Source organism: Vanacampus margaritifer, chromosome 3 (genome assembly GCF_051991255.1).
Source record: "Vanacampus margaritifer isolate UIUO_Vmar chromosome 3, RoL_Vmar_1.0, whole genome shotgun sequence".
In the NCBI taxonomy this organism is placed as follows: Eukaryota; Metazoa; Chordata; class Actinopteri; order Syngnathiformes; family Syngnathidae; genus Vanacampus; species Vanacampus margaritifer.
In genome coordinates, this window is record NC_135434.1 from 23,211,125 (window position 1) to 23,234,340 (window position 23,216).

A 23,216-nucleotide genomic window follows, 5' to 3' on the forward strand; every position below is an offset into this window, starting at 1 on the left:
TCCTTCTGTGGCAAACATTTGAACCTCTCTTTCAGGGAGCACCGGAGGGTGTTATCGAGAGATGCACCCATGTCAGAGTGGGGAACAGCAAGGTCCCGATAAGCAAAGCCATCAAGGAAAAGATCATGTCTGTGATTCGTGAATACGGGACCGGTCGGGACACGCTGAGGTGTCTGGCTTTGGCTACTCGAGACAGCCCGCCCAAGATGGAGGACATGATACTGTCCGATCCCACCAAATTCTCCGAGTATGAGGTGACTGCTGGATCTATAGCAACTGGGGATGGGCATTGACAAAATTGACTGTGGAATAGTGGTTAACCCGTTTGCCTCGATGTTTGGCGGTTCAGGGTTTGAATCTCTGCACCATTCTTACCCACGACTGTTAATTAGGGATAGTTTCCAAATCCAGAAAAATCTGATGAATTCTTAAGAATTGATGATTATGCCCATCCCTAATAACCTCAGAGAAAAATTTGGAGTATTTTTTTTTTTGCTGCAGAGTAGAAACATTGTGTTCACCCTGTGTCCAGTTGGACCTGACCTTTGTCGGCTGCGTGGGCATGCTGGACCCTCCCAGACAGGAGGTGGCGGCGTCCATCAAGTTGTGCCGCCAGGCCGGCATTCGCGTCATCATGATCACCGGGGACAACAAAGGCACAGCCGTGGCAATCTGCCGGCGTATCGGCATCTTCTCCGAGGATGACGACGTGGACCAGATGGCCTTCACCGGGCGAGAGTTTGACGACCTGCCGCCCAACGCCCAGCGTGACGCCGTCACCCACGCTCGCTGCTTTGCACGCGTGGAGCCTTCACACAAGTCCAAGATCGTCGAGTTCCTGCAAGGATTTGATGAGATCACGGCTATGGTATGTTACCTCAAACGTGTCCGTAACATGAGTTTTGTTAGTTTTCCTGCTATAATTGCTTTTCAATTTCTCACACTTATCAACTTTTTGCTTTAACTCATTCACTGCCTGGCGGATATACATGCCAATCGCAGTGAATGAGCAATGTTTGTCACTTGATTTCAATTTTGCCTTCTCTCGATCATTAAAATATAATGACTGAAGAAAAATGATTAATGTGCAGAAGGCCGTGGCGCGTCTACAAGTTCCCTACATTGTGAAAGGACCCTAAATGTCCCATGTAGCTTGTAGCTAGCACAAAACGAATCAGTGTGATTCTGCCATCTCTAAGCTTCCTTAAAACTCATTCACTCGCAGCCATTTTCACTAAAACAATCCCCTTCACTCATTTTCACTTCACTGCATTTTGACTGATTTTGCAAGACCCACAGAATATTGTGTTGTATTGCTATAAAAACATGAAACCGACCAAAAGAAAGATTAAAGTCTCTTCTTTCATCAGGAGAGAAAGTATATTTCTATCGTTTTTGCAGCAATTAACATTAGAATATGGCTAAGTTTCATCATTATTCACAAATCTTTTTAGAATTCTGGGTAATTGAGGGTTTTTTCAAGATGATCCTGGTTCATTTCCTATGCTTCTGTATGCTCTAGCATTAAAAAAAAGCAAAAAAACAACGTATAGATATTTCTTTGTGACACTTAAAACATTTAAAAATAGAACGTATTTGGGAGCAAATGAGTTAATGACACTCCAGTTAGAGTTAAGTGTAAAACAAAACACATAATAAGGAGAATTACATACAGTGTGTATTTTAATACAAAACATGCTTCATTTTTAACACATCGCAAGCCTAGCGCTAATGCTAATGCAAGTGAAATGAGGATCCCATTCAAATGCTAACAGAAAGGTAGCATCAACTTCGGGAGTAATGGTCCTTCAAATAACAAATATTCACACACAAATGCTTTGGAATCACATTTAACACTATTCAAAGGCACAAATTCCCAATTTGTGAAACTCGAATTACAGTATTTTAATAAGAATTCAATCGCAACCTTCTTCTGTTTTTATTGTAAGCATATACACTAGTGTTTCGTCGTTCACGTACGTTTTGTTAAAAAAACTAATCTTTTCAGTGAACGTGAGTGAACGGATCACTTCCTGAAGTGATTCGTTCTTTTCTCAGTTCATTTGCGCTCAGCCACGGTCATGTCGTCATTCTTCACGAACGACCAATCAGCAGCCAGCGTAGACAAACGATTCGATGAACGGTTCTTTTTAATGAATTGATTCTAAAGATTCAGTTCACTTAAAAGAACTGTCATGCCCATCACTAATGTACACCATGGATGCATGGCACCACACTGCCCCTAAGAGGCCAAAACATGCAGGAGCACCTAGTATTTGTTTTGCAATTACAGTATTTTTATGTGACTTTTTTTTTTTATTATTATATCCAAAGACTTTTTTTCTTCTTGATATTACCAACGTTGTTGGTATGCCATTAGGAAATGTGTGTTGGGTCATTGACATAGCATAAAATACAATCCCTGAGGTCCCAGGTTAGCCCACTAAATCCCCAGACTTGTGAAAATAATGAGGGTAATGTAATGCTTTAGTCTGAAAATTTAGAATGAAAATGCAAGAGGCTTGAATTTAATTGGATATTTATAAGGTTATATTGTTATACTAGACAAAAAGAATAGTGTTCAAGAATAAAAGGTTCAACGTGAAGGGATGAATGGGCGTAAAACTATGATCATAGTTTTGAGTAGTAGTTTCAATCAATAACTAATTTGTTTTATTAATCATGATTTCAATCTCAATCAAAAATGATAGTGATTTATTATTTTTCCCATAATCGTCCAGCCCTAAGTAAATCTTAAGTTTGGTGAGTAATGGAATGGCGCCATGTTTGTCCGCAGACGGGAGATGGTGTGAATGATGCCCCCGCCTTAAAGAAGGCGGAGATTGGCATCGCCATGGGCTCTGGCACTGCCGTGGCCAAGTCAGCCTCTGAGATGGTCCTCGCCGATGACAACTTCTCTTCTATTGTGGCAGCTGTTGAGGAAGGTCGCGCTATATATAACAACATGAAGCAGTTCATCCGGTACCTCATATCCTCCAATGTAGGCGAAGTTGTCTGGTAAGTTCTTTTCCAACGTTACTTCTGTTTGTCATCCCGCCATGTTGACGTTTCCTTCCTCTCCTGCTAGCATCTTCCTTACTGCAGCACTGGGCTTCCCCGAGGCACTGATCCCAGTTCAGTTGCTGTGGGTCAACCTGGTGACCGACGGCCTCCCCGCGACCGCCCTCGGCTTCAACCCACCGGACCTCGACATCATGGAGAAGGCTCCCCGCAATGCCAAAGAGCCGCTCATTTCCGGATGGCTCTTCTTCCGATATCTGGCCATTGGCGGTGAGTGTCGCGGCCGCAGTCTTTGTGCGTTTCGAGACGGCGGAAGTCGTTTAAAGACGCGCGTGCGCTTTTGGCGTATTTGCTCGCAGGCTACGTCGGCGCCGCCACGGTGGGAGCCGCGGCTTGGTGGTTTACGCTCTCGGATGATGGGCCTCAGGTCACACTGTACCAGCTGGTAGGCGCGCACGATCGTCAATAGCTGCAGCCCCGAACCCAAAAGGTTCATCTTCTTCATCTTTCTATGCAGAGTCACTTCCTCCAGTGTAGCCCAGACAACCCGGACTTTGACGGCCTGGACTGCGAAGTGTTTGAGTCCCCGTACCCCATGACCATGGCCCTGTCTGTCCTCGTTACTATTGAGATGTGCAACGCTCTCAACAGGTACAAAAGCTTCCGGGTGCAAAAGCAACATTTGTACACAATGATCCTCATCTTCTTCTTCCCAAAGTCTGTCAGAAAACCAGTCCCTGTTGCGGATGCCTCCTTGGGAAAACATTTGGCTGCTGGGGGCCATCTGCCTCTCCATGTCCCTGCACTTCTTAATCCTCTATGTGGAGCCTCTACCAGTAAGTCTGAAGTTTAAAAAATCACTAGATGAGTCATACAACAAACAGTATACAGCCCCTCACTTTTCTGCAGATATTTAATTATATCTTTTCATGGGACAACAATGAAGAACTGACACTTTGGCACAATGGAAAGTAGTCATTGTACATCTTATACAACTCAAAATACAGCGGTTATTCAATTAAACCCCTGGCAATGAAAATGTGTACACTCCTAAATGGAAATGTCTAAATTGAGCACAATTGGTCCAAAATAATAATCATGATTATTTTTTTGATTGAGATTGAAATCACGATTAACAAAACGATTATTCATTAAATTTAAAACTTAATATTTTTTCAACTACTCAAAACTATGATCATAGCCTTATGCCCCTTCATTCCTTCACGTTGAACACGTTATTCTTGAACACTATTATTTTTGTCACATGTAACATAACTTTATAAATATATGAAATTCAAGCCTCTTGCATTTTCATTCTTCATTTTCAAACTTAAGCATTACATTACCCTCTTTATCATAATTATTTTATCTTGTGTTATTTTCACAAGTCTGGGGACTTAAGTGGGCTATCCTGGGACCTCAGGGGTTGTATTTTGTGCTATGTCATGTGGAAATGTGTGTTGATATGACCAAGTCCTTGGATATATTTGTATCCTTGAATTTAGAGAAAAATAAAATTTTGTCAACCCTTAAACAAAAAAAAAAGTTACAATTAAAAAAGTAAAATTTTAAAAAAGTACTGTATACTAAAACATTAATTACAAAACAAATACTGGGTGTTCCTGCGCCTTTTGGCCTCTTAGGGGCAGTGTGGTGCCATGCATCCATAGTGTACACACTTATCATGAGAAAAAAGAAAGTTGTGATTGAATTACTGTACATTAAAATATCTCGCTTTTCACAAATTAGGACGAATTTGTGCCTTTGGGTAGTGTTATCCTACTTGTGAGTATGTGTTTTCACCGCATTTGTGTGTAAATATTCGTTATTTAAAGGACTATTACTCCCGAAGTTGATGCTAATTTCCTGTTAGCATTTGATTGGGATCCGCCATGCGTGACAGTTCCTTAGTAAGCGGTAGTCTAGCGATGTTTTAAAAACAAAGCATGTTTTGTATTTAGATACACACTGCTTGTAATTCTCCTTATTGCGCCTTTAGTTTTACAGTTAATTCCAACTGTAGTGTCATTTAACAGCTTTAAGGACGCTTAACTTGGGGATGGCAGAATCAGACTGATTCGTTTCGGACTGGCGATAAGCTTCGTGGTGCATTCAGGGTACTTTCACAACGTAGGGAACTTGTACACGCGCCGTGGCATTCTGCACATTAAACGTTTTTCTTTAATCATTACATTTAAATGATCGAGAGAAGGCATAATCGAAATCACGATAACATTTCGGGTAATCGTCCAGCCCCTGATGTCATGTGACTCATTAGTGCACATGTTAAATCTGCAGAAATGTGAGGGGTGTAATTTTTTTTTTAATCCTGAATTATATATATATCTTGAGTTTGCAGTTGTGTGTAAGTGTACCACATCATGCTCCCAAAATTAATGTTTTGACGGGTCACGCTCCTCAGGTCATCTTCCAGATCACCCCTCTAGACGTCACCCAGTGGTTGATGGTGCTGAAAATCTCCATGCCCGTCATCCTGCTGGACGAGCTGCTCAAGTTGTCGGCCAGGCACCACTTGGACTTGGGTAAAGAGTCGGAGAAGCCGGTGGCGGGCCACAAAGGGCGGCGCTCTCTGTCCGCATGCGCCGAGGGCATCTCGTGGCCCTTTGTGGCCATCTCGCTGCCTCTGGTGCTGTGGATCTACAGCACCGACACTAACGTGGCTGCCGTGTTGTGGCCCTGAGTGACCTCCCGGGCACGGATGTGGAGTGGACATTAACACACACATATCTAACTGAAACATTAACTTCCAGTAAACACTCGCTCCTGGTCTGATGACAGACGCATCTTTGATATTTAGAACATTTGGGTGGGGGGGGGGGGGGGTGCGAGCAGAGTTCCATGTTCTTACTTTGTTAACACAAGTTTTTATAATATTATTATTCTACATATGTGTGTTGATCTAAAGAGAGAATTTACACAACTTTTATAAAAATGGATCATGTGGGGATAAGAAGAATGCTAATTTAGGACTTGAGTGTCTGCGTTTATTATTTTCTGCATTAGGCAGAGCACAGCTACCTCACCGCTGTTCTTTAACCGTTACGACTTCTATTTGTCTCCACGACCAACCAACACATGATTTGGAGCACCCAAAGTCTTCATCCACACTTTTTTCCCCTCATCTTAGTGAAGTGAGGACTTTCCGTGCATTTAATTTGTTGATTATTTTTAAACTATTTATACGTAACGCACATGCTCTACTTGAAAACACTTATTATGTTACTTCACATGAACAGCCTGGTTTTCACCTCTGCGGGGTTGACATGTCACTGGAGGTGTGTGAATATGTGTACATAGTGCACAAAGTAGAACCTCTAGATTTTATTGTTGCTGTTGAAATGTTTGACTTGACAAGAGTGCTTTTTTGCCACTGAGTGCCATTGAGCTTTTCCTTGAAGGCCTTCCATGCATTTGCCTGCAGCGTGAGTACACTTTGAACTGCATGCTAATAAACGCTTGCCCGTTTTTGTGCGATGGCTTGTACAACAGCTCCTCAGATTTTTAATTGGGTTTTAAAACCATTGTGCGGATGGTATTGAGTTGAGAGAGGCAATGAACACACGTGTGGGTCTGATTCAAATGCCTTCAGTGTCACAAAGTGCCAAATGGATGTAAAATGATTTCACATTTCAAACTGGCACAGAATGTTTTTGTTTGAAGTCTCCACCACTATGGAGGAACAAAACTAAAAATAAATAATGAAAATAAAAAACGATATACAAAAATTAAATACAAAAAAATGAATAAAGATATAAATAAAAAACTGAATATATATATATATATATATATATATATCACTAAATGAATAAATACATATATATATATATATATATATATATATATATATATATATATATATATATATATATATATATATATATATATCACTAAATGAATAAATACAAAAATAAAAACCAAGATTGAAAAATAAATGTTGAAATAATATATAAATCTAATTAAATAGTCATCAATAAATAAAAACGCCTTGCTCTCACATTTATTTTATTCAGTTTGCAACAGCGGAGTCCAACCCAGGACAAGCTTTCTGCAGCATGAAATAAATAAATGTGAGAGCAAAGTGTTTTTGTTTATTGGTATTTAATTATATTTATATATTTATTTTTGTATTTAATTCAACATTTATTTTTATATTTTTCGAATCTCTTTATTTTGTATTTATTTTTTACATTTATTTATATATATATATATATATATATATATATATATATATATATATATATATATATATATATATATATATATATATATATATATATATATAATTTTTATTTCCATTTATATTGAATTTTTTTATTATATTTTTATATCCGTTTTTTATTTTCACTTTTATTCATTTAGTCGTTTTGTTCCGCCATAGCCCACTCTATTCCAAATACTATATTTTATTTTGCTTTCCTTCAAGTACTAATTTTCAGCTCGCCTACATGTTGTACATTAAAACAAGTTAACACACTTGGAGTGGTAAACTGATCATTTTGACTAAGTGTGCAATGATTTAATGGTTCTCCTCCCTCTCTTTTCTCTTCCCAGCAAAAGCCATATAGGCTCAACTGGTCTCCAAATTCCTTGGCTTTGTTTTGTGTTGTGCATGTGTTTTGGGCAGCACACGTACAGTTGAAGAGCTGCATGTCCTAAAAGTTGAGCGAAGACAGCCGCAGCTCGTTCATTTGTTTTGACAGAATGGCCATGAATCAAAGTCCTCATCGCTCCTTCCATCCTTGCGCATGAAGAGCCAAGAATGACAACAGCTCTCATGCCATACTTTACCTGAAAATCTTAGTACTGTTGTGTACATTCAGTTGCATAATATTTATCGGTGCATGTCTGCTACAGCTGCTGACTTGTGCAATAGAGAATGTCAAGAACTGCTTAAAGGTTATTCACCGATACAAGTGTTAGATAAGCTTAAAACCAGTTGTTTTTTTTCCTAAGGAAATGCTTTTATGGGATGATAAGAAATCAAAAGAATTTGGAGCAGATGTAGTGATGTACAATAGGAGCAACGGCAAGTGAGTCATTTTGCTTCTGCGCCTGTTTTTGTCAAGATTGTTCAATTTGTCACATGAACTTTGGATTCAGGTAAATAAAATTAGATTTAATGAATACTCTACCTTTACGTGTCTTGTCAATGAACTTTACAGAAACTGGATTGCATCCACATCGACAAACTTTTATTGAATTCAACTGTCCATTTAAAAAATATATTTACAAAACACAATATAAACATTTTTGTAATGTTTGTATTATGCATTCCAACATAACACTGGTACAAACAGGCTTTATAGACATCAAAATAAAAACTGTCAAACATAGCTTGATACCACTATATGTGTACAATAATGGCAATGTTGATGTGTTAATATAATATATAACATACTCAAATTCTTCCACGACGTTCCTCCTCGGCCAGTCGCCAATTACAAGAACAAATCTATTCAGTCAGCTATTCTGACCACAGCTTCAAATTGATGTAAGTTTTTTTTTCATTGAAATGTTACTTTTTCAAAACAAAATTATGTGAAATATGGGGGCTCATGTCAAAAGACGGGAAGAATGAGCAAACAAAACAGAAAATATGAGGTCAGTCTAATAGTTTCGACTGAGGTGATCCTGATTTAATCAGTCTCGAGCAGCGTAATGAGGAGGTTCGGGTTCGGATAGTCAACATGTTGGCGTGGCTACTGCATCCCAAACCACTGCTCCTGGTCAGCCCACTGGGCGGCCTCACTGTCGCTGCCCTCCAGGTCGCCGTCTTCGCCGCTGCCCTCCATGTCGTCGCCATCCAGCTCTACAGTGGCGTCTGTGGGACTCTCCTCCTTCTCCATCTTCTGCATGCCTTCTAAGGACTTCTGATCATTGGGGTCCAGACTGGGAAGGATAGAACAGTGACGTGACCATTTTAACTTATTCAAACCCCGAAACAAGTAAATACGTTAAATACTTTGTCCTTCACTCCCAAAAACGTATTTATATATATATATATATATTTTTTTTTTTACAGTGGTAGTTATTACAAAAAACGGCCAGCAGGCGGCAGCAGAGTATAAGAGATCAACCAGATCAACTGGGGCCATGTTGCAACAAGCTCTTTTTGCCAGTGTTTTCAACAGGATTGTGAATAATAATGAAACTTAGCTCTATTCTAATGATAATTGCTAGAAAACAGATACAAATGGACTTTTTTTCCTGATGAAAGAAGAGACTCTAATCTTTCTTTTGGTATGTTTCATGTTTTTATAGCAATAGAACACACCATTCTGTGGACCTTGCAAAAACAGCAGGGAGCGAAGGGGGTTGCTACAGTGAAAATGGCTGGAGTGAATAAGTTAAAAACACTTTGAGGCTATCAAATGAAAAAAAAAATGTCAAGAACGTATAGTTCGGCTGCTCATGGATTTTTCAGAAGGTCCTGGTGTGTTACCTGAGCGCGATGCTGTACTGATCCATGGCCTCCTGGTAGTCGTTGACGGCCACCAGGAAATCGCCAAGCATCCTGTGCAGCACACAATCGCTCTGATTGGCCAGGGCATTTCGAAGCAGCGCGATTCCTTCTTCATGCTTCTGTTCCCGACCTTCACAAAAAGGATGGCTCGTCACTTTACGACATTACAGTCCAGTGTTGACTGTTGTGAAAGCCGAACGTACTGAGCAGTTCCGCCTTTTTGACCACAGCCTTGGTGTAGTCAGGCCTCTGAGCCAGCGCTTTGTCCAGCAAGGTTTTGGCTTTCTCCTGCGTGACGGGGTCCTCCAGGCACACAGTGGCAAGAATGGTGAGAGTCTGCGCGTTGGCCCCCAGGGTCTTGTAGATGTTATTGGCCATGCCCATAGCTTCTCTGATCCCATTGGATGCCAGGTAACAGTCAATCAGACCTGTGAAGAAGCGGCTATTATTATGAAAGGATTGAGGAGGTGAGCGGCCGCGGAAAGCTAACAAACCTTCGTAGCAGTCGAGGCGACAGGGCGCCAGACGCATGGCCTCTCGAAAATGGATGATGGCCTCCTGGACTCGGCCCATGTTTCTCAACGCTGCCCCCTTCAGGAGAAGAGCCTGCACACTGTTGCTGTTCAACTGAATGGCCTTGGCTCCCAGGTACAGCGCTCTGGAGTAGCGCTTACTGTAGAAGCTGTGACAACTAACAGCACAAACATGCAGGATGGTTCGTCCACTGCTGGTAATCTAGTTAAACTAAACCTCACCTACTCAAAACTATGATCATAGCCTTACGCCCATTCATCCCTTCACATTGAACGCTTTAATCTTGAACACTATTCTTTTTGTCACGTATAACTTAACCATATAAATATATGAAATTCAAGTCTATTGCATTTTAATTCTTCATTTTCAAACTTAAGCATTACATTACCCTCTTTATCATACTGATTTTATCTTGTGTTATTTTAACAAGTCTGGAGACTTAGTGGGCTAACCTGGGACCTCAGGGATTGTATTTTGTGCTATGTCATGTGGAAAAGTGTGTAAAATTGAAAAACAATTCTGTATACTAAAACATTAATTACAAAACAAATACTGGGTGTTCCTGCACGTTTTGGCCTCTTATGGACGGACAGTTGTTGATTGAATTACATTAAAACTTGGGGCCTTTTTTTGAATTTCTGGCATTTCCAATTGAGTTTCTTTTTTGCAATTCTTGAAAATTCGAACCCAATGAGAACAGAAGAAAGTTGCAAATGAATTCTATTAAAAAACTGTCATTTGTTTTTCACAAATTGGGAAGAAATTGTGCCTTTGAGTAGTGTTATCTTACCAGTGGGTATGCGTTAGCACAACATTTGTGTGTAAATATTTGTTATTTGAAGGACTATGACCCCTGAAGTTAATGCTAACTTCCTGTTAGCATTTGAATGGGATCCTCCATTCACCTGCATTAGCATTAGCGCTAGGCTCGCGATGTGTTAAAAATGAAGCATGTTTTGTATTTAAATACACACTGTACGTAATTCTCCTTATTGTGTGTTTAGTTTTCCAGTTAATTCCAACTGGAGTGTCATTAAACAGCTTAAAGGACGCTTAGGGACGGCAGAATCACACTGATTCGCTCCGGGCTAGCTACAAGCTACATGGTGCATTCAGGGTCCTTTCACAACGTAGGGAACTTGTAAACGTACCGATCGTTTTTCTTTGATCATTATGTTTACATGATCAAGAAAAGCCAAAAATGAAATTGCGATAAAAAATTCTGTTAATTGTCCAGCCTTAGCCATTCTAATGTTGGTCATTATGGTGGCACTTCTAGTCTTTTTCTCTGATATACAAGATCCACCTAGCCAGAACACACTCGGGTGCCAATCTGGTCTCACACACTCACACTCACCCCGAAATGACCCAAGGTTCCGCATGCTGGTCTGAGATGTTGAACAGTCGCCCACCCAGGACCTCGACATCTTCCAGGTGTCCTTCTCGGGCCCACAGGTACCCGTACACATCCATCCCTGTCAGTACGCAGAACAGCACTCACATATTAGCACTAAGGAGAGAGTTGACTTGTTTAAATAAATACTAATTATTTGCTGCTTTGCTCAACATGATTTTTTTTTGTTATCTGCCTAGTTACAAAAATTAAGTATTTGGACAAATTGTAAACTTTAAAATTCAAAGCCAAAAGGTAAGCACAGCTGCAGTGTTAGCGCAGATTAGCATGTTGGTATAATGTTGTCAAGTCAAAAGCAGCCTAATCACAATCAGTGTGGATGCGAATGTTGTCCAGCAGTACCTTTGATGAGATACGGGTCCAGCATCTGGGCTTGTTCAAATTTGAGGATGGCATTCTTGGTGTCACCTGCCCTGAAGTAGACATCTGCCAGGCTCACCAGGAGGTCCACGTTGTCCCGCAACAGAGACTTCTTCTCCAGAGAACTGGCAGGAGGACATACAGTATTAGAACGTTATCGAATGAGAGGACAAAGTGAAAACAGATTCACACGCACAATAGCGTCTCTATATACGCTTATCTTAACTCTTTGACTGCCAGACGTTTTCAGAAACGGGATGTCGCCAGTGCCAGCCGATTTAAGCATTTTGACTGATCTTTCAAGGTCCACAGAAAATGTTACGTTTGGACTATGGAAACACACATACTACCAAATGAAAGATTGAACTCTCATCTTTCATCAGAAAAAAAAGTTTGTTTCTACCTTATTCCATTTTCAGTAATCAACAATAGAAAATGGTTAGTTTCACCGAAATGCCCTGCGTGCAAGGAGACGGAGCATGATTTGCACAACAGATTCGTTTCACTGCGATTGCCCCTTTCACGTGCAGACGTTACACTTTCTTGACGGCCTTTTTTTCCGGGGAATAGCAATCGGACGACGAAGAGTACCCCGAGTCCAATGCATATTCATCGGAGGAGTGGGTACAGTCTGCTACTTGCTATTCCCCGGAAAAAAAGGCCGTCAAGAAAGTGTAACGTCTGCACGCGAAAGGAGCCATCGCAAGTGAAACTAATCTGTTGTGCAAATCCTGCTGCGTCTCCTTGCACGCATGGGAGCGTTACAAAAAGAAAAACTGTATTTGAAACATCCACATAATTGTAAATAGTACCACAGTTGCACACATTTGTAAATACTTTGCAAAATTGTTTTGTCAAATTGTTACACTGTTGAATGGAAATAAACGTATTTTGCAACCAAAAAACACTTTTTCATTGTTGGTGGTGGTGTATTACAGAAGTAAAGCACTATTTAGGTGTTTGTGGCATCATTCATGGACAAAAAGAAGTGTACAATTCACTAGAGTGCATGAAATAACATCGTTTCACAAAAAGCTCTTTTTCTCCGCTTTTTGTTTCAAAACTGATGAGAATGATGAGAGTTCAATCTTTCATTTGGTAGTATGTGTGTTTCCATAGTCCAAACACAACATTTTCTGTGGACCTTGAAAGATCAGTCAAAATGCTTAAATTGGCTGGCACTGGCGACATCCCGTTTCTGAAAACGTCTGGCAGTCAAAGAGTTAACGTCCCTCCGTAGGTTTTTACTAAACGTCATTTGACGTTTTTGGCAGTAAAAGAGTTAAGGCTGGTTTTGTTAACGGGTACATAATATTTTGGACTTTTGAATGACTTGTATACAAATAGTTGTGTGTCTGGAGGACCTGCCCACCCATCAAGCATTAAATTAAAACAACCAATACATATACAGCAAAACTAGCACATATAAAGATTTTGAATTCTGTGAATGACATGAAATACAGTCTTGTGATGAAACGATCTTTGCTTACCAAATGGTGTTGATGGCCCTTTGGTTGTCACCTGCATGTATGAACGCATACGCCTTTATCCAAACAGAAAGCCAGTCCAGGTTGGGGACGCTCTGGATAACATCCATGGTCATGGACGCCACTTCAGCTCCTTTAACTGATAAAGACAGAAGGCCTGTGGAGACAAATATATTGATTTTCACAAACCAAACTTTTGGGATTGGGTGAGCGCATGCAAGATGGCAGGTGAAAGCGTCAGGAGGCGTTGCGGTCCTGCATTACCAATGATTGCATCTAAGGCGAGGGGGCACTGTCGGAGGACTTCCTTGTAGCTCGTCACTGCAGAACGTTCCTGGCCTGCTTTCCTGTACAGGTTGGCTAGCATCATGTTGATCTAGGGGCCAACGGAAACGGACAACAATATCAACAGACTACCTACAATTAAACTTTTAAAACCTCATCTGCACCACAATTCTTGGCACCCTTTCGTCAGGTTAACTGCATTACGGGATAATGTATCACGTTCTACTTAACATTAAGTGCTTATAACAATCTTACCTTAGGAGTCCTCTGTCGAGATGGAATTCCATCAAGCACTGCAATGGCATCTTTATCCAATTTCAAAATAGTGTAACATTCAGCTATCTTGTACTTGACTTCAATCTCGGAAGGTAAACTCTGAAAAAGAAAGTAAATACTAATAGACTGGGTAAGGACTGGACTGCATGCTTACCAGAGACAAAAATCTAAGAGAATGACTTACATGCATTACTGCTGTCAACAAAAAATGATTTTAATGCTCATACCTGTGCCTGAAGGTTTGCTGCAGCTCCACCGGCAGAAGTCCGAACTTTGGATGTTTTGCTGAGCACTTTTTTCTGTTGCAGTGCCATGCTGTATTTACAGGCAGCATTACGATACTCTTTATCGTGGAAGATGGCATCAGCGTGGTAAACCAACAGCTGGTACTTTTGAGCAGGTGAGAAAAGCTCCCTCGATGTCAAACAGATACAAATTGAAGTCAATGATCTGAGACTGTAACATCTATATCACTCATAACAGGGCAAGACATAATACCAATTAGTGAAAATTAAATGTTCTACTTAAAAAAATAACTAACCATAAATTACATTTTCAAGTGAGAATGTCTTCTACTGGTACAAAATAGATAGAATAGATAAAAATAAGTTATGGTGTTGTTCCATGATACATCAGGCTCTAGGTTCAAAAATAAAACATCAATTGCAAATTATTATTACTATTATACACAACAGAGGTCATAATAGCCATTTGAAATCAGAATACAGCATTTCAAATTGCAGTCAGTGAAGACGCGAAATGGTGTCCCATAGTAAGTTGGTAAATGTATACATTCTAACGCACGTCGTGCATCACATTACCGTACATTAAATGTATCGTTTGCCGTTTAACAAACATTTGGATGGGTGTGTTATGATCATGTACTCTATGTTTACATTTCGCCGTACTGTTATACTTCTGTCATTGGCTTCAGCCAAAACCATGAACAATTTTAGAGTATGACCGTATGTTGTTTGATGCTAACCAAACGGCAATGCACAATCATTTTGGAGATTGAATTGAGGGTGAGAGCATCATATCAGCAAATAGACGGATCCCGATTTTATATACTTACGGGTTGTTATTGCTCATCGTCAACAACAAGCTGCTCAATATGCGCACGTTGGAGTGGAGACCAGCGGCGGCCATATCTCGCACATGATCCACTACATTCATTTTGGGTAAAGATGAAGGTTTGATTTGGGGTAACGACTCGTATTTAAAAGTTTCAGCTTACAAACAGCTAATGCTACCTTGCTAGCTCAGTTCTGGTGTATTAAAAATGGCGCCCGATGACCCCTCTTCCGCATAACGGCAAATGCTGCATTTAGTGCACTTAGAAATATCCGACTTTCTTTGTCTCGAGTAAAATAATTCTATAGAGGTGGCATTCTGAGGTTGCATAATGCAATGATTGATGCGCTTTGATTATTTTGGGTAAAATAAAATACTGTTAAACGCTAATACACTGGCTAAAAATGTATACAGTACAGTTACATTCATATTATACTGTACTGCTTACATGAACGCTGTCTCTTAACTGCAGTGAATGTCACACGCTCGCTCCAAATAATTTCAAATCCAATCAAATCAAACTTTATTTATATAGCACATTTCATACATCAAAATGCGACTCATTACTCAAGGTGCTAAAAATGAAAACATCCATAATTCAATAAAAAGATAAAAACACCCATAACCCCCCCCCCCCACACACACACACACACACACACACACACACACACACACGCACGATTATTTATTTATTTATTTATTTATTTATTTATTTTCAAATGGCGGTGAACAGAGAAAACATGTGAGGAAAGCCACCTAGGAAACACTAGAGCGAAAAACTAACAGACAACAAAATAAAAACAGTTAAGAAAACAGAATAAAAGGCAAAAACAAAACTAAAAGACAATTTGATAAAGGGAGCTAGGAATTAAGAAAACAAATAAAAAGGGTTAAAAAAAAATCATTTAAAAGCCAAACTAAAAAAGTGTGTCTTGAGCCTCCTCTTAAAAACGTCAATAGTCTCTGCGGACCCAATGCCCTCTGGCAGGCTATTCCATAGGCGAGGACCATAGTGTCTAAATTTGGGGTTGATTATATTTATCAGCGTTTTTACCCCATGTAAAAAAAAATAAGGTTGTCAATATAAAGTTTTTCTCAAGGAAAAATAATATGAAGTAAGATTCAGTTGTTGTTGTTTTTCTTTTAATTTGTATAATGTAGAGAGCCAGACATAGTTTTTATTGTTTCGGGATGCCATATTTTCTGAGCAAAATATATATAACTAAAAACGTGCCTTTTTGTATCTTATTTAATTTCATGGCTCTTTTATAAGTACAGTCTCCACACCGTGATGTTAATTATGTGAACCGGAATCACTTTGTCCACTCAGACAGCTAGTGTTTGTTGTTGAGTGGATTTCTGAACACGGTCGCATCATCAGTAGGGTAGAAATGGGCGAAGCTGAATGTCGTAAGCACCGTTGTCATCTTTGTGAATGCGATGCGGACTCCCAGTCAGACACAGACGCACTCGCAAGCTGTCAATAATATGCACGCATGCGCATACGCAAAGGCAGCAGCTGAACCTTGTGTCAAAACACAGAGGGAAATCGGCAGCAGGCAGCAAATCTGGGCTAGCTTTAATTTTCCTGGGAGTATTTAGAAAACCAGATTTTTCAATAACGTACGCATACCATGACCGAACAATCAGCGTTACTTCTTCGAAAACAACTTGCAGGTAAATGATTCTCACTATGCAACGGGGGAAAGTAGTCAAATGTAAAGTTTACGTAGCTATGAGCTACGTTAGTGTTTTAGCCACGCAACGCTATCGTGTTAAGACCACAGATGTAAATTTAACACGGTGGCTTCTGGTTGCAGGAACAGATACAGTTGCAGCTACTGGCGTCTAGTGGAAAACAGAATTTCATAGTTAACATAGGTTGACTAACCATTTAAGAACCTAAAATAGAATCGCAACGTAGCCTTGCTAACGGGCTAGCGAATTCGTCACTAGTTAGCTGACAGAACAAAGGAATTATCGGTACATTGACCCAAAACCATCTTAAATCACTTTTTGCTAACGATAGAGCGTTACAAATCACAGCGTTTCTACATGTGAAACTTGATAGAGTCAAATTACAAATGAACCAAGTGTTTATGGGATTATCGTCAATGTTACTCGCCCGGGAGTTTTTCTTTTTGTGTGTGTAGACAAACGCAGGTCGTTGTTGCGGACTCCAAATCGCAAACTAATTGTTGTCCAGGTGGCGTTCTCTGACAGAACATTGACTGTATTGACAGCATTCATCGTGCTGCTCACCACTCATCTATGATGATACAGCGCAAGCACACGATGCCTTCTGCTTGCACAATGACTTTCCGGCTCAATCTGATTTTTACCCCAATTTAAAATTATGAGAAATTTGTTATTTGCCAAATGCGAATGGTAAAGTAATGCAACATTATTTTATGATCATATTCTACTATATCATATAGTATGTTTGCGTGCGTATGCAGGGCTGTCAGTGTTGAATAATTTTAAAATCGATCATGCTATTGATTCTTTTTTTTCATCACTTAATCGAATAAGGTAAAAAATAATAATTTTGCAAAACCATTTTTTTCTTGATTACCGTTTATTGACCAATTGTTGTTTATTTGGATTTGTTTAGTGATTAAAAACAACATCAACTAAACAATTAAGCACTACCACATAAAAGGATTGATATACTACTCACCAACCTTATTTGATTGGTCATTGTTGGACAATATATAAATAAAGGCTGGGCGATTTGGAGAAAAAATAAAATTTTGACCCACCACGAGTCATTCAGGACAATTACGATTTTAAGCGATTTTTAATCTAATAAACCCAACAAATATTTATTTAAAGATTTCCTTTATTCAAAAATAATTCCTGTGCAAAATGGTCAGACAACAATAATGTATAGTGATTCTAAATTTGTTTTAACATCAATTTAACAATCATAGCTAAGTTCATAGTTTGTGTTTAAATGCCACAAATAAGTAGGTAGTAGCTATTGTAAAATATGTCTTGTAAACCACCCATCTAGCATTCTTCCACAATTACAACACACAATAACATCTGGATGTAACTGAACATAAGAACAACAGCTTTTAATCATCCAGAAGACAAAACTCGATTTCACGACTTAGCAAATTTTCTACGATTTGTTTTTTAAAAATGATTTATTACCCAGCCTAAATATATATACTGCATACACTTTCTTGTCATCTTCTCATCTTCTTTTCTTGGTGGCTGAACTGCAAATTGGATGTGACTCCACTTCATAATTTCAATATGCTGTGGAAGTTCATTTTAGTGTTTGTTTGTGAGCAACATTTATTTGCCCAACTGTCATAATTGTGCGACTTAAGAGCCATCAATATCTTGAGTGTTCTACTTGATCATTTAAACCATCCCTTGTCTCTTCTTTCAGAGCTCAACAAGAACCCTGTGGAGGGATTTTCAGCAGGTCTAATAGATGATGACGACATATATAAATGGGAAGTTGTGATCATTGGTCCCCAAGATACCCTTTTGTGAGTCAGCACACGTTTTCCTATATTTTTTTTCCTCCAGTCCAAACATTTAAACTTGGTTATCTTTTCTCTTACAGTGAAGGAGGTTTTTTTAAAGCCTATCTAACCTTTCCTTATGATTATCCTCTTCGACCTCCAAAGATGAAGTTCATTACTGAAATCTGGCACCCGAATGGTAAATACTCAGGAGTCACAAATACACACTCGGCTTGCATGATATGTGGACCTTTTTCCTAGCATATCAGATGTTCTTCTTCTTTTTTTTGTCTGTTCATCCGATATAAGATTTGTGAGGTGAACGGTTACTGATGTTGGATGTCTCTGCTGTAGTTTACCCTAAAGTTGTTTGAGGAGGTTGGGGCAGATAAGGGCCTTTTCCAAACTCTTACCTCAAAGCCCGGAGCATACACTTGACCAAAACGTCTAAGGGAATCAACTTACGGAGTTAAATGATTCAGGAAAAACAAGGGTAGTGCTTAATTGATTGGTTCATAAATAAGAGTACCGGTACTCTAAAAAATAATAATAATAAATCTTCATAGTGAGTCAAATGCAATGAATGTTTTATATCCATCCGTTATCCCAACTGCTTATTGTTGACAAAAATTTGATCTCAGAGGTATTCTTAATTAATTTAGTTGCAAAATCTGTAATGCCATGACTTGTCAATTAAACATCCTTTTTCCCCCCCGTATGTGTCTCCAACCAGTTGCAAAAAACGGGGACGTGTGCATCTCCATCCTACATGAGCCCGGAGAGGATAAGTTTGGCTATGAGAAGCCCGAAGAGCGCTGGCTGCCCATCCACACGGTCGAGACAATCATGATTAGTGTTATCTCCATGTTGGCCGACCCCAACAGTGATTCACCAGCTAATGTAGATGCTGCGGTGAGTTCACCTGGGAAGAGTCTCATCCGTGTGATGTTGGCACGTGCAATGTCATTAAAAGTTGCAAGTTTCCTTCACAGAAAGAGTGGAGGGAGGACCCAAACGGTGAATTCAAGAGAAAAGTGGCTCGTTGTGTAAGAAAAAGTCAAGAGATGGCCTTTGACTAGGAGTGGGTTGTGAATTCCAGGGTAAGTTTTTATAAAGTTACTTTCTAATTACATGTCGTTAAATGAATTTTTCGATGATAATGCCATTTAAAACTAATCTTATTGTCATTGTTCAATGAAAACCTATGACCTTGTCACGCCTCAGGTTTTGTCATAACATGGTAAAAGGACTTTTATTGAACTGACGTGGCACCAGAAACATCTGTTTTCACAACAATTTCCGTGTGTTGTACGTGTACGTTTGCATGTTTTGATATTTGTAACTAATCAGCACAATAACGGCTCTCTATGAAGAAAAAAACGTTTTTATTAGCAAGCCAGTTGTGTACCATTAAACTTCTAACGATGAGTAACTTGCAAAATAAAGCAGAATGCTTTCATATATTTCAAATCAAAGCAATTTTAGTCTCCTCAAAACATTTTCATAATCCACACTTGCCGCTCGGTCAGCTTTCCTCTTTAGCACGTTGTCTTTGCTCTTCTCCACTGCAAAGTGATTGGACAGGGTTAGTGCCCAAGGCGGAAGGTCATGTTTAACCCATTAAGGCCTAAAGCGCCTGGCAAAATATGTCTGTAAAATCCAAAAACCTGAAGTTTTCCTGGAAATTCAACAATATTGTCAATGCCTACTAAATAATTATCTCAGCTCCTGAAGCAGATAGAAGCATAATTCCAAAAACATTTCAGAGCTTACACTTTCAGAGTTTATATTAAAAAAAATAATAAAAAAATCAACAAACAACTGTGTCACATAGGCGGGTAATATTTACCTTCAACACTGGAGCGCAGTTGTAGCAACCTCGGAAAATCGAGTGGTAATTAATTATCCGTCGTCCATACCGTTACATAGCCGTCAACATTTTCAACATCCTCATTCTCTCTAATCATATTTCTTAACAATATGCCACTGTTTACTGGTTACACTGATTCAAAGTCCTCCCGCGCCGTCAATCGCATCATTATTTCATAACTCCTACAAATCTGCGTCAGCCATGAATGCTCAAATAAAACTCCCAAGACATGTTACGAGGCCAACGTCACCCTCTCGTGAATATGCTGATGCATCCATGAATTGGTCAAAATCAAACAAAATGACATAACCGCTCTCCTGGCTTTAAAGGTAGGAGAGCGCTAGTAGAAACAAGTTAATGGGTGTAAAGCAGTGTTTCTCAACCCCGGTCCTTGAGTACCCCTTATGCAGCCTCTTTTCCATGTCTCCTTCAGCCAACACAGCTGAGGATCGTTATCAGACTTCATGCAGAGCTTGCTGATGAGCTGATCGCTTGAAAAACCCGAATGAAGTAGAATAAACTCCGAGCCAATTAAATCCCATCCTGCACGTGCATGGGTGCAAGTGGCGCTGTATGAGCACAAGGACAGAGGGAGGAGAGCGAGAACATGCTTGTCTGCAAGGAAAACGTCAAAATATTCGATAACAATCAAAGTGCCAGCAATGCTGCTTGATGCTGGATGGAGACTGCATCGTAGCAATGTCAGTTGTTGTCTCATGTTTTCAATGCACGGATCACAGAGAGCTTCCTTTCACCGTCATTAGTCTTACTATGCAGTGGTTATCACGTTATCTATTATTGAATTAGCATATAGCATTTTAAACTACACTTCACACGCGATTAATCATGCAGCTTTTCTCTTTTCTTTCAAATGTCTTTTTATTAACTTTTTCAAAACAACAATGACAAATATGGCACAGAATCATGTATTATTAACAGTTTTCCACCAACACAAACAAAATGCCCAATCCCCAGACAACAAACACTCGCACGCACACACGAGGGAGAAAAAACAAACCTGTACGTATAATCATGCAGCTTTTCTAAAAAATTGTGTCAACAATGACCTGTCCTCAGTAAAGTGTTTAATTAAAAAAATAATAATAAAATTAAAAAATTAAAAAAAACTTTCCAAAGGGCACTTTTTTTGAGAGGGCAGAGGGGCAAAATACTTTATGTATATTTGTGATGTAATTTAACTTGATGACCCGATTGTAATAAATAAATGTTCTTTTCCCCCCAGTTTAGGGAAATGCCTCCTGAGGGAAACGTTGCGACTTTTGTGCCCCTTGTTTTGCAAGACAAAAGGAATTTGTTGGCTTGCAAGCTGGTTTCCGCAAGCTGTTGTCGTTTGTCACAAGAAGAGCAAATTTGAGAACACTACTAGCGAAATTCACTTACTTCCTACCTGGAATTGTATATTTAATTTTATTTATTTTGGGAAAACTAATGATGTGTAAAATATGTCACTACTGTAAATGAACTTGCTTTTTTATCTGCTGCTGAACAGTTTCTACTTTATACTACCAGGTTTCTTATGCAATTTCGTGGTCAAGATTGAGTGGAATAAATGGAAGCCTGTTACGTTGACATCATCCGCTGTCCTCTCCATGACGTTCTGTACACGTCAAATATCCGTCAGAGATGTCATTGTGCTTTTCAACACTGTCATTGACTCACTGTTGCCTTTTATTGGCTTCACTTCTTCAATCTGCTTGCTGTTCAGAAAGAGAGGATGAGACTCTTTTTTTTGGGGGGGGGGGGCACCTGCTATCACTTAGCGATCAAGATCCCTTCAAACCCTCTCGCGTCTTATTTGTAATCGTGAACAAAATGGCTTCCTGTGCTCAGCCATGATCTTCCCGCACACGCATGGCTAACGTTAACACTAGGTTTGTGCCAACTTCTCAGGATTCAACTCTAATGTTACAATTAGCACTCGGTGACGATAGACTTCATATTGCTTTCTTGATCAATGAAGATTTCTTTCAACTGCCACAACCAAAAAGGATCCGTGGGGGAGAAGTCTACAAGCTGTGATAATTCTGGGTGTGCAGCGTGTACTGCTGTGGCATCTGAAGTGACCTCAATCTGCTTGAGTTGTCAATGTGGGGACGTTTGGCCCTCCGTTGTTGAATTGGATTAGCTGTTAGTATGTTGTTGCACATCGGGCTTGCCTCCGTGGGTCATACGTTTCACATTTGCTTGGGTTTAGATGCTGGAGACCGTCGCTAGATTGACAGGTCAAACTTTCACCTTCAGTTTTTCCTGGTGCACATTTAGCCAACGTGTCATGTTAAGGTCAGAATTTGGGGTTTTATTCTTTTTGCGCATGAAGTTGACACAAACACTCATTGTCATTAGAGAAAGACACAATTAAAAATAATAATAAAGTACACTGGTCAAACTATAACAATTTCCTCCTCAATAATGGACTTTCTAATGACCAAGCCATGGCATCAATACCAATACAGACTGATGACAAAAACCATCTCTTGGCACATGCAATCAGGTTTGAGTGAGTTGAATATGTGAAGGACACCATTTTACAATGTACATCCTGGGTGAATGTGATGTGTAGTCTGAGACTTGTCTTGACTTGATGATCATGGCACTGCTGTCAAATGTTTTACGTCAGAATTTTTTAAACTACCATGACCACCTCTGACCGGTGTTCACTGTATTTGCACAGATTCGATGCGATTTTCAAACATCAAGCAATATGCTCTGAAAATGGTGTCCAGGTATCCACCCTGTAATGTTGCAACTTGTTTTGTTTTCCATTTTGTGTCACTACAATGTACATTGGACATGATGCTCAATAAAGTGTGTAAAATGAGTGCTTTCTTTGAATATTTAGATGAGGCTTTATTTTGCATTCACACGTTTGACCTCTTGTTCCACAACCTTCCATTTCAATAAATTGTGT

The 23,216-nt window shown here is 39.5% G+C and overlaps 3 protein-coding genes across 3 annotated transcripts in view; 2 read left to right on the top strand and 1 right to left on the bottom strand.

The window, feature by feature from the left end:
• Nucleotides 1-6,854, top strand: part of LOC144048643 (sarcoplasmic/endoplasmic reticulum calcium ATPase 2-like) — a 33,150-nt gene extending 26,296 nt beyond the window's left edge. Inside the window, exons 13-20 of the mRNA XM_077560836.1 lie at nt 36-254; nt 533-868; nt 2,798-3,018; nt 3,089-3,291; nt 3,381-3,466; nt 3,539-3,672; nt 3,740-3,857; nt 5,444-6,854. Of these exons, the coding sequence (XP_077416962.1) occupies nt 36-254; nt 533-868; nt 2,798-3,018; nt 3,089-3,291; nt 3,381-3,466; nt 3,539-3,672; nt 3,740-3,857; nt 5,444-5,722 (1,596 nt within the window). The 3' untranslated portion in view covers nt 5,723-6,854. The remainder of the gene's footprint in view (nt 1-35; nt 255-532; nt 869-2,797; nt 3,019-3,088; nt 3,292-3,380; nt 3,467-3,538; nt 3,673-3,739; nt 3,858-5,443) is intronic.
• Nucleotides 6,855-8,212: 1,358 nt separating this feature from the next.
• anapc7 (anaphase promoting complex subunit 7) lies at nt 8,213-15,154 on the bottom strand. Its single transcript, XM_077560837.1, has 11 exons — nt 14,937-15,154; nt 14,089-14,275; nt 13,841-13,960; nt 13,565-13,676; nt 13,304-13,457; nt 11,796-11,938; nt 11,397-11,514; nt 10,000-10,196; nt 9,709-9,933; nt 9,485-9,635; nt 8,213-8,931 (listed from the first exon to the last, which is right to left on the bottom strand). Exons 1-11 carry the CDS (start codon nt 15,035-15,037, stop codon nt 8,742-8,744), a joined length of 1,698 nt encoding a protein of 565 aa, XP_077416963.1. The 5' UTR covers nt 15,038-15,154; the 3' UTR covers nt 8,213-8,741.
• A 1,164-nt stretch (nt 15,155-16,318) lies between these two features.
• LOC144048428 (ubiquitin-conjugating enzyme E2 G1-like) lies at nt 16,319-23,126 on the top strand. Its single transcript, XM_077560368.1, has 6 exons — nt 16,319-16,612; nt 18,339-18,441; nt 18,519-18,616; nt 19,151-19,329; nt 19,410-19,517; nt 21,531-23,126. The coding sequence occupies exons 1-5, from the start codon at nt 16,570-16,572 to the stop codon at nt 19,494-19,496; spliced, it is 510 nt and encodes a 169-aa protein (XP_077416494.1). The 5' UTR covers nt 16,319-16,569; the 3' UTR covers nt 19,497-19,517; nt 21,531-23,126.
• Nucleotides 23,127-23,216: the final 90 nt, after the last annotated feature.